Source organism: Trachypithecus francoisi, unplaced genomic scaffold (genome assembly GCF_009764315.1).
Source record: "Trachypithecus francoisi isolate TF-2019V2 unplaced genomic scaffold, Tfra_2.0 Lachesis_group7, whole genome shotgun sequence".
Taxonomy (NCBI): Eukaryota; Metazoa; Chordata; class Mammalia; order Primates; family Cercopithecidae; genus Trachypithecus; species Trachypithecus francoisi.
In genome coordinates, this window is record NW_022681472.1 from 54,972,750 (window position 1) to 54,985,084 (window position 12,335).

The 12,335-nt window shown below is 35.4% G+C and overlaps 1 protein-coding gene across 10 annotated transcripts in view; it reads left to right on the forward strand.

Annotated features, from left to right (window-relative positions):
* VPS13B (vacuolar protein sorting 13 homolog B) overlaps positions 1–12,335 on the forward strand; it is an 869,883-nt gene that overhangs the window by 71,621 nt on the left and 785,927 nt on the right. For all 10 annotated transcript variants that reach the window (XR_004435186.1, XM_033202375.1, XM_033202376.1 and 7 more), the window contains exon 4: positions 2,213–2,333. Coding sequence is in view for 9 of the 10 variants with exons in the window: in XM_033202375.1 (XP_033058266.1) it covers positions 2,213–2,333 (121 nt within the window). In the remaining variant the exon portion in view is untranslated. The remainder of the gene's footprint in view (positions 1–2,212; positions 2,334–12,335) is intronic.

The window sequence follows — 12,335 nt, forward strand, 5'->3', positions numbered from 1 at the left end:
CTTTTGCTTTAAAATGTTTGTCATCTCACATATGCCAGATTTATTGGACTGCAGTAGTTTTAGTGCATTTTGGCTGGAATGTTTATTATGACATCACCATAATCTATATACAGTATGTGATTTCAGATGGTTTCAGTGTTAAATATTTTCATAATTATGCTAGTTTTGGCAGTTCACTTGGAACTTTTTCACATCTCTTTAATGAACATGTTTTACTTCTGGGCTTTTGAGACAACCATATGTTTCAAAAATTAATAATGTGCTTTCAATGTTAATGTTGTGCAGAAGTGTATGACTGTGGACATTTTTAAGGATTTAAGTTGAACTAAAAGTAATTACAGTAAGGCTTTATTCACGGTAGTAGTCTTTTAGTATTTAAGACCGTAACATCCCCCAAATGACAGAAGGTATCTTTATGAAGATTGAATAGTAAAGTTATTTTGTGGAATGAAACCTGTGGTGTTTGTTTTTCATTAACTTAAAATGAACATAAGTTTGTGAGAAAATTTTCACTGTTGTTTATGGTTGCAAATATTTTTGTTTGTATGAAGTTTCAAACAAACTTTTTTCTAATGTATCACTACCATCTGAAGCCATGCTATTTTGTAAAACATCGTTTATTGTATATTTCTCCTAGTGTGATAGTGAATAAAAATTTTCTTAAAGAGGTCTTATTATTGTTCTTATTTGCCTCTAGTACCCTGTTAGTTTGGCAAACTAGTGATGATTATTCATCACTATAAAATAGTGTTATTATTGATTAATGAATTCATGGTGCGCAGTGCACTCTCAGCTACCCTTTGTAAAATTGGTATCTTTGATCTCTCACTCCACATATGCATTTTTACTTCAAGCAAAAATGTATTCTTTTATCCTCAAAAAAGGAATAAGAAGTTAGTTGCCAGATGATTTTCCCTCATGTTACTACTCCACCCATTTTCTCTTTGTAATGCCTATCTTCGTGAAAGAGCAGTTTATTTTTATTGACCCCACTGTAATTTCTCATTCACTCTGAGCTACTCATTTACTGCTCCCAATTCTCTCTCTCTATGGGAACTGCTAACTCTCCTTTCTAATAGGTTAGTGACAGCCTCCTCCTAATTACCAAATCCTAAAACAGACCACCTAGATGAGGACTGAGAATATCTCTATAGTTGTTAACATTACCCCATTTTTATTGAAAGATCTATGCCTTTAACTTCTTCCATCTTAGATAGTGTATACTCTGGCCTTATTTGACTAATCATCCTTTATATGTGCTACATATGTTGATACTGTTTTGCTTTTGCTTATGGTTCCTCCCTCCACACCTCATTTGGCCCCCATCTAAACCTAAAACATTTCTACATTTAATTTTGAATGGCGTGATCTTTCTAGTTCTTCCAAACAGAATGACTCTTTTTATGCTCCTTATTACTTAAAAACAAACAAAAGTATTGCTGTTGTAGAATTAGTTATATTAGTTATATATGTGTTATATATGTGTTTGATAGATTCTGAAGTCCCTAAGGACAGGATACAAAGATAAATATATCTAATTTATCCTTGTAAATCCAGCAATTGGCATGTAAGAGCATTATATAAATGTTGAATCAGGACAGGAAAAAAGTACTCATTTGCAGTTATAAATAAAGGGATAAATTTCAAAAATATGTATAATTTATTTGTTTCTGTTACTCATATTGAAACCCAGTTAAAACTTATACCTAACATGAATGATAATTTAGTATACATTGTTTAGTAGGATGGAGAGGATTATAAGGGTGATTAAGATTAATCATTAAAGATGACCAAGATAGCTTGGATTGAAAATAGTGTTTTAACATATAAACAACAAATAGGGGAAAAATTAAGAACCTTTTTATTTATTTTGCACTTACATAGAGATGGATATTGTTTAAAAGCTTTCATTAAGTAATTTTTTCTTTTGCTAGAGCCATAAATAAGAATTCTTTGGAGACTGTCAAGTAGTTTGTTTTGATATCAGCTAAAGAAAGAAGAATTTATAGTTTTAAACTACTAGTTATTAATATTTTTAAATGCTGTTTGAGAATGCAAATTATGAAAATTGGTTATGTAGTTTTTAGAGCTAAAAATAAAATTATGTTGATCTTTCTCCTGTAGCTACCATAAACTGCATATATTAAAATTTTTTTCTTAATTGTTGAATATGATTGATGGTTTTCTTTTTCTTTCTTTAAAATAAAAATAGGATGACCATGAAAGCTGTGGTTCTAATTCCACAAACCGTAGTACTACTGAGAACACAAAATCATCAATCAAACCACGGAGAATTCAGCAGGCTGCTCCTACAGATCCTGACTTACCACCAGGTAACTTCTAACGGGATCGATAAAATCAAATTTCAATTTTTGGCTGGGCATAGTGGCTAATGCCTGTAATCCCAGTGCTTTGGGAGGCCAAGGTGGGTGGATCACTTGAGGTCAGGAGTTCAAGACCAGCCTGGCCAACATGGTGAAACCATGTCTCTACTAAAAATACAAAAATTAGCCGGGCGTGGTGGCATGCACCTGTAATCTTAGCTACTCCGGAGACTGAGACAGGAGAATCACTTGAACCTGGGAGGCAGGGGTTGCAGTGAGCCGAGATCGTGCCACTGCATTCCAGCCTGGGTAACAGAGTGAGACTCTGTCTCAAAAAAAAAAAAAAAAAAAATTAATCATTGTTTTAGTCCTTTGTAGAATATATTTTTAGTATCATAAAACTTTTAAGCTGTATGTGCATGTGTACTTGCGTGTGACTTCAGAACAAATTGGGTCCAGAGCCTTCACAAATGGGTTTCATTCAAATTTTGATCCTCTTTTGCAGTAAGTTGTTCTTTGAGTTTCTTTCTTACAGTTTAAGCAAAAGACTAACAGTCTCTTTGTTCCCCTTGTGTCTTGATAACAGAGAAAAGACACTAGATTATTCTGAGTTTCTGGAAGCGCTAAAATTCACTAATGGAATCGCAGAATTTTGTAACTGAAACAGACCTTATATATCATCTCTTTTATTTCCTGAAGTTTTTATTTAGGTGGGACAGTAGTGGGTTGCATGAAACAGTTTCTTCGTAAACATTTAAAGAAAAAAACTGATCATCACGTGTCAGCTCTGTGGCCAAGATGTATTGCTGCCTTTTTACAGTTAGGAGTTGTTTATCAGTCACTTCTGTTTTGATTTTATTTATTAGTGACTCCTATTTTTGTGAGATATATTAGACATTGATATATAGTTGTTTTCTGTGCCGAAGTTTTATAAGCTTTCTGCTACTCTCATTACTTTTTGGCAGTCTTTTGGCACCGTTTACTTGTAAAAGGCTAGAATTAGGTATATCATTTTATAGACCCCTTCCTTCAAATACATGTCCTAAGTTACATTTGAATTGAACACTGTTAACTAGTCTATAGTGACATTAGTACTGATGCTTTGTGTTCTTCAGGACTCTATTTTAAACAGATCTTTGTTATCCATCTGGCTTCTGGATAGATTAATTGTTATAAGCTGGAAAAGGTGTCAGAAGATGTTTTACTTCTAAATGTTTCTATTTGTGCTTAGAGTTGTGTGATGGTTCCAGAATTTTTAAAACTTTTTCTTAATAACTCCTTGCGAAAAATCCTGAGAAATTAAATTATGAATTAAACTGTAAATGTTCTTTTTAAACGGGCAATCCTTTTGTCCCTCCAAATTTATGATTACATATTTTCTGAAGAGTTCTATAGCAGCTTGTGTATAGAAGCATTGGGGTCTCTCTCTCTCTCAATGTCCTGGCAAAGAATAATCAATTGTAGGTTTAATTGTTGGCTTGTTCTATATTTTGTTTTTCCTAAGAAAACACAAAAAAATTAAAGCTGTTGTCAATTGTTGATTTCATAGTAACCTTCTATGGGGTAACCTGCATATACTCAAAATAGGTCCCAGACTTTTAATGATTCTTTATTGTCTGTATTAGAATTTAGACTGTTATTCAGAATTGGGACAATTGGCCTATTTTTGTGGCACAAAACATGAAATCATCAATATAACATAAAACATTCTTTTTTTTTTTTTTTTTTTGAGACCCAGTCTCACTCTGTGGCCCAGGCTGGAGTGCAGTGGTGTGATCTCAGCTCTCTGCAACCTCTGCCTCCCGGGTTCAAGCGATTCTTCTGCATCAGCCTCCCAAGTAGCTGCACCACCATGCCCGGCTAATTTTTGTAGAGATGGAGTTTCACCATGTTGGCCAGGCTGGTCTTGAACTCCTGGCCTCACGTGATCCACCCGCCTAGGCCTCCCAAAGTGCTGGGATTACAGATGTGACCCACCATGCCCGTCCTAAAACATCCTGTTTTTAGTAGCATTTAACAGAATTGTGTTCTACCTGAACTACTTGAGGTAGTTTTTAGATTAGCATGTGCTTTTCTACCTTTACCTAACAGGAGGCCTCATAGTCTGTTTTATGCTGACATAAATCACAGTTAAGAAGTAACTGAAGCTGTTGGCCAGTTACTGGGTGGCAGAGCGGCTAAACTTAATTTTGGCAAAAGTAACAAAAAAAGGGATAATTTGAGAATCCAGTTGGATAATAGTAAATCATGTCATTATTTAAAGGTTAACTCGTATGGTTATTTGAGGAGTCTTTTCAGGCAACCTTATCCTTCTTGGGAATTATATTAATTACAGTTCTTTCATGGTAGAGATAAATTCCTGCTTTTGAAATTTTCTGGGGAGGTTATTTCTCCCAGCATCTGTGTTTACAGTTTTGCAGTTTGGGCATTTGTATAAATCCAGAGATGATTTTTGAGAAGTTTTCGTGTTGGCAATAGACAGTTGTTTTAATCTTTTGAAGAATAGGTGGTTCTCTATTAGGAAAAGAATATAACATCCAGCCGCTTGGCAATCTCTATTCTTGGCATCTAGAATAGTCTTTTTCAAACCAAGGATCCTGACCAGTTAGTTTATTGTTAAAACACTTCAGTGGGTCATGGCAAGCATTTAAAACTATATGGCATTGAATAGAAAGCCACATAGCATGTTTGCTTATATTAAAACTTAGTAATATTTCAAGAAAGTATATGAATGTATGTGCTTGTGCTGGGTTACAATGTAATATTTCTTACTGGGCGAGGGTTAAAAGAGTTTGGATCTGACTGATTTGAAGCAAACATTTTCTTTCAGTTAATGTTATATAGGCCAAGAACTTTACTGTTAATAACAGCTTATTAATATTGTCATTAATAACTGTTTATTAATAACAGTAAAGTTTTAAATTGTGGGCTTAGTACCTCCTTTAAGACATGCTGACAGTTTCTACTTAGAGAGTTTAAGTGTATTGCATTCATTCATTCATTCATTCATGCATGCATGCATGCTTCTTCAGTGTCTTCTGCATTTTATTTCAGTGTAAAGTGAGACCACTTCTAAACTGGATACCTGGGTTACTCAGTTCTGTACTCTCTGAATTATATACCCTTCACTTTTATTGAAGTACCTTATAAAAAGCTGCAGTTGGTGGGCTGTTTCTACATGTCTCTAAAATGGCTTTAAAGGACATTTTAATTTTTGAAAAATTTAAGTTATTTTAATTTTTTAAAAAGTTTAAAGTCATTTACTTTTTTTCATCATCTCTTAATTAACTGTTATTTTTTTCGAAGTAGTTACTCGTTTAAAAAAAAAATCCCTACTTTTTTTGCCTGCTAGAGGAAGCTCAGAGACAAATTTTATGTTCCATTGTATAGCTTCAGCTGTCTTGGTATTGTCATATAATTATCTCTTTCCTTTTCCTTTCTCTTTTTCTCAGTGTGTGTGTGTGTCTATGTGTGTGTGTGTGTGTGTGTGTGTGTGTGCAATGGTAAATCATTTTGTTATTTAACGGTTAAGTCATACGGTTATTTGAGGACTAATTTTTGGCAGCCATATCCTGCTTCAGAATCATATTACAGTTCTTTCATGGTAGAGATAATTTCTCTACCACACACTTTAATAGAAATATTTAGGGTACAGTTAAACTGAAATCCGTGTTGCCCACTGGGTGAGAAGATATGACTTAGGCTTTTTTTTTTCTTTTCCCGAGATGAAGTCTCACACTGTCGCACAGGCTAGAGTGTAGTGGCATGATCTTGGATCGCTGGAACCTCCGCCCACCAGGTTCAAGAGATTTTCCTGCCTCAGCCTCCCGAGTAGCTGGGATTCCAAGCGTCTGCCACCATTCCCAGCTAATTTTTGTATTGTTATTAGAGATGGGGTTTCACCATGTTGGCCAGGCTGGTCTCAAACTCCTGACCTCCGGTGATCTGCCCACCTTGACCTCCCAAAGTGCTGGGATTACAAGTGTGAGCCACTCTGCCTGACTGTGACTTAGTCATCTTTGATTGTCATCATCTAGCACAGAGGTTAGCAAACATTTTCTGTAAAGGGTCAGTCAGTAAATATTTTAGGCTTTGCAAGTGATATGTGCTGTCACAGCTGTCTCTTTTCATGTAGCATGAAACTAGCTATAGATGATTAATAAAATTATGAATGTGGCTGTGTTCCAATAAAACTTTATTTATAAAACCAGATGGCACAGGCCTTCTTTTGCTGGCCCCTAATCTAAAGCGACATCTGGTTCGTAATAGTCATTTACATGTCTGAACCATACAAAATCATGCAGAATTTTCCTCAGGCTTGCGTAATTAGATCTATGGTCACTGAAATTTGGAATAAGAAGTTATCTCAAGTTATCTGGTATAGTGGTCAGTCATTTCTAGGTCATGGATCATTGGAAATCTGTTAAAAAAAAAAGTGCCACATATGCACATTGAAAATTTGCTTATAACTTCACATACTTGCTGAAGTCTATCCATAGGCCCACTTAAGCCTTTGATCTAGCCCACTTTGTGAATGAGAAAATGAAAATTCAGATATTTTGGTGTACATGGAGAGACATTACTAAATTAATAGTCATTTACTTAGATTTTTCTATTTCCAGTAGAAAATATTGAATATGAAATAGAGAACATAGTTTGTGTTTGTGTGTATGTGCTTAAATGCTTGCTATCTTGGCCTTTTAGGGCTTGGTTTCTGAAAATACTGTTGAAGAGAGTTTAGTAATAGTTGGAAGATATGTTAAATAATTTAAGAATATTCCAACTGTTCAAGAACCTGAGTCAAAATTGATAGTTAATTGTTATAGGAGATACCACAAACATTTCCTATTTGCCTTTTTTTTAAAAAAAAAAGACAACAGTGACAAATTATACAGGTTAAGGTAATGTTAGCTGGTAGACAAAGTAACCTCTAATTTTTAGCGGCTTATCACAATAGAAGTTTTATTTTTTTATGTACCGATTCAAAGCAGTGTTCTACCAGGAATCCAAGCTTCATTCATTCATTCATTCATTGATTTATTTGAGGTGGAGTCTCACTCTGTCACCCAGGCTGGAGTGCAGTGGTGTGATCTTGGCTCACTGCAACCTCTGCCTCCCAGGTTGAGGTGATTCTCCTGCCTTAGCCTCATGAGTAATTGGGACTACCAGTATGTGTCACTGCTCCTGGCTAATTTTTGTATTTTTAGAAGAGATGGAGTTTTGCCATGTTGGCCAGGCTGGTCTTGAACTCCTGACCTCAGGTGATCCGCCTACCTTGGTCTCCCAAAGTGCCGGGATTACAGGTATGAGCCACTGCGCCAAGCCCGAGCTACTTTTATCTTGAGACTCTGCTATCTTTTAGGCCAGACTTTGGATTCTGCTGCTTTCAGCCTTTTCAAGAAGAAAGAGTCTGGAGAAGACCTATCTGCTTCTTAATTTCCCCAGGCTGGAAGTGATGCGTATTCCTCTGAGGAAAACTATTTGCAGGGATATTACTTATGACTTAGAAGTTAAATCTCAGTAGCACTTCCACATGCCTGAAGTGGGAGCACAAATTATTGATGGATAGCTGCTTCTCTGCCATACAGGTGTTCTTTCTTATTAATGTATCAATCCATTTTTAAATGGATTATGCTTCAAACTATTATTTTGTGAATAACCTTCAAGATAGCTGATGTTTATATTTTATTACAGAAAATGTGGTCATTAGAGAGCCTTTATTTCATTTTAATTTGACTGAATTTCAAAGTATTGCTTAGTGGAGACAGGCTGCTTATTTCCCTAAATATGTATCACTATGTGAATAATATGCTAGAACAGCTCATTGAAGGCTATTTTTGCCCTCAAAGAATTAACTGTTTAGGATAGGAGCCTTTTAAACTATCAAGCACAGTACAAAGCCAAAGGAAGATGAGCTCTAATGAACCATAAGTAATATCTTTTGGGCACTAAAAGGAGGGAGTTGTCATGTGCAGATGTGTATGGCTTCTGAACACACACATAAAACAGAGGCAAGACAGATCAAAAATGAAAGTATGGGAGATAATATAAGAGACAAATAGTAATCAAAAATAAATCTGTATCTTTGTATGAAAATGAGGCAAAAATAAGAAAATTAAAGACAAAAGACATTAATGGAAATAGGTAATAAAGATACTAAATTATAATAAAAGATATAGTTCTCCAGAAAATACACATTGACTTTGTATGTACCTAACAATCTGACTTTGAAAGGTCATAAATCAATCAGGAAAAAAAAATCTCTAAATTAGATCATTGGATATAAAAATTTTGTTTTAGTAGACATGTAAACTCTGCACTAGGCACGTAAGACAGTATACATTTCTTTTGATGCACACATTGAGTATCTACAGATATTAACAAAGACTTGGTTGAAAAGGAAGTCTTGAGAAATTTCAAAGCATCAATATCATGTATCATTCTCTCTGACCACAATGTGATTAAATTAGAATATAATTATTGATGTGTTTGAATTTACACCTGCCATTTCATTTGTTGTTTTGCTTTGGTCACTCTGTTTTTTGTTTCTGTTTCCCATCTCATGCCTACTATTTACTTTTTCAGAGCTCTGAAGTAGCTGCTCCATACATTCTCTCCAGGTATTATGGCTGCAGTCACTGGGAAAGACAGGGTGGAGTGCTTACTTTATCTTACCCAGAACTGAAATCGGTTAACATTGTGGTGTACAACCTTTTAGAGAGTCTTTTCTTCCTTTACACACACACATTCACACATATGCACACACACACACAATTTTTTGTAACCTAAATTTTTCATTTAATGTTATGCCAAAAACGTGTTTCCAGGCCATTCATATTTTTTACATTGTTATTTCAGTCAATGGCATACAATCCTGTTGTATAACTCTTCTACAGTTTATTCAACCAGTCCTTTTTTTTTTGTTTGGTGTTTAGGTTATTTGTTATTTTTAGTTTTGTAAAATGCTTTAGCAAACATATGTAGGTAAGTCTTTGCATACACCTCTGCTTATTTCTTTAGGAAAAATCCTTTCCAATTTATAGAGTCAAAATTTGTGAGCACTTTTAAGGTTTTCGGCATAAAATGGCTAAATAACTTGGTGAAAAGTTTGTAACAATACTTTATTCCAGTCACATTTTTAGTCCAATGCTATTTTTTATTATTAAAAAACATCTCTTAAACTTTTATAGGTGGAAAATGCTATCTCATACATTTTATTGCTAGTTGGGATTTCCATTTTTACCATTTTCTTTTTATCACTTTTTTGTATAGGAAAGCTAATTTTTGTATTTTGTTAGCTGACCAGTATTCAATATTTTTTAGTCTCTTCTTTTGGAGCTTCTATATAAAAAGTACTGTCATCTTTGTGAAATGACTTTTTTCCCTCCTTTGCAATACTTATACACTGATTTCTCTTTTTTCCCTTTATTTCATTGTCTAGAACTTCTGTGATCATCTTAAATAATATAGTATCACCAACTCACATCTGTTTTTTTTTTTTAGCACCTACGGTAATTGCCCACAATTATTATCTAGTTACTAAATCTGATAAATGTTTTTAATTCATATTTTATTGGGCCTGTCTATATAACATTGACAATAAAGATTTTTTATTCTTGCCCTTTTAACAAACTTTTTATTTTGAAACAATTTCAGCATTTCATAAAAGACAAGAACATTCTAAAGAACTTATTTTCCCTTTAACCATTTGAGCGTAAATTTCCTATCTGATGCTACATAATGCTCAAATAAATTTTACACCAAAAACTTGACTAAGATGTTTTTATGTACTGTAACCAAGTCATCAACCATGGAAATTTCTGATTATGAGCAACTTGGCTTCCCAGTGACCACATCAAGATGAATCAATTGCAGATGGTGTCTCTTTGTAATCAAAAAATTTTGATACATGCCATTTAAGACTATCAGAGAAATAAATAAGATATAATCTTTTTTCTCTAGGATTTCACAGTTTATCAGAGAAGATAACCAAACATATACACAAGCAAATGACTAATAGTAGCATAAGCCCAAGAAAAGTCATAGAGGCATTTCTCTTTAATGTTGAGGTATAGGATGAAGGACATTGGAGAAGACAATATAAGGCAGAGGAAAATTATACTGCACCTGAACAAGAAGTGTGAATGGACAAAAAGTATTCTAAAAAGGAGGAAGAACACGAGCAAAGTTAGTGAAAATTTAGTGTTTTCAACTGGTCCTGTGGACATAGATGTATGTTTGGAAGAAGGGGTTATATGAGGTATGGGGAGAGGTAGATAATAAGAATTTCTGGAGAAAGGTTGATAAGTAGCAGGCTGTTTTAGAGCCATCTAATATTACGTCTTGTAGGTTCTCATCCTTATTGTGACTTTCCATTTTCAGATGCTTTTGGAGTAGACCTGGATGATTATTATGTTATTTGAACAAATATAGTTCCAGGGAGTCTCTAAGTATGGAGTGATGAGAGCTATTAGATCTGCTTGACACTATCTTGTAGCTTGCGTAGAAGCAAGTTACTTTGAGGGATTATAGAGACAGTGTGTCATTTATTCCACTGATAAGTTTCTGTTACTTATTTTGACATTGCATTTTTAATAAGGAAATAGAAATAGTCTTCTACAGAAGTAGTTGTTTTGATATTTGTTTCTTTTACTTTGGTGAATTGGCTTATTCGTCTCAATTTGTATGTCAGTTTTATAATACAAAATGGAAAGAAAAAAATATATATTATTTTGAGACAGGGTTTCACTCCTGTCACCCAGGCTGGAGTGTGATAGTGCAACTTTGGCTCACCAAAACCTCCGCCTCTGGTGCTCAAGCGATTCTGCTGCCTTAGCCTCCCGAGTAACTGGGACTAAGGCACATGCCACCACACCCAGTTAATTTTTGTAGTTTTGTAGAGACGGGTTTTTACCGTGTTGCCTAGGCTGGTCTTGAACCCCTGAGCTCAAACGATCTGCCTGCTTCAGCCTCCCAAAGCGCTGGGATTATAGGTGTGAGCCACCATGCCCAGCCAGAAAATATTTTTAAAAAGATGAACAATCCATCAGTAGTGTTCTATCAGTTAAAATACATATTTTATGTTTCTATTACTTTGCATTATATTTCTGTGCTATTTTTGATACTGTTTTAAAGATAATAAAAACTCATGAACGCTTATGTGGTTTTTAAGAGTACTCTATTGGCCGGGCATGGTGGCTTATGCCTGCAATCCCAGTACTTTGGGAGGCTAAGGTGGACGGATCACGAGGTCAGGAGTTGGAGACCAGCCTGGCCAATATGGTGAAACCCCATCTCTACTAAAAAAAATACAAAAATTAGCCTGACGTGATGGCACGTGCCTGTAATCCTAGCTATTCAGGAGACTGAGGAAGGAGAATCACTTGAACCCGGGAGGCGGAGGTTGCCGTGAGCCGAGATTGTGCATTTGCACTCCAGCCTGGGCAATAGAGAGAGACTCTGTCTCAAAAAAACAAAACAAAACAAAACAAACAGTTCCCTATTCATGACAGGTTTTTGAGAAATAGAGAAACCAATATTAGTCATGCTTACTTGACTTCTTGGAAACGTATTTATTTTTATTTATTTTTGAGACGGAGCCTTGCTCTGTCGCCCAGGCTGGAGTGCAGCAGCGCGATCTCGACTCACTGCAGGCTCCGCCTCCTGGGTTCACGCCATCCTCCTGCCTCAGCCTCCTGAGTAGCTGGGACTTCAGGCACCCGCCACCACACCTGGCTAATTTTTTTGTATTTTCAGTAGAGATGGGATTTCACCATGTTAGCCAGGATCCATCTTTTGACCGCGTGATCCGCCCGCCTCGGCCTCCCAAAGTGCTGAGATTACAGGCGTGAGCCACCGCTCCCAGCCCTATTTTTATTTTTAAAAATCTGCATTGAGTAGTAATAATATGGGGTTATGTACATTCTAAGGTTAAAATGTTGATACTTAAAATTTCTTTTGGAAGTCACATTTGGTGAGAATTATTTTAGCATCTACTCATGAAATAGTAAT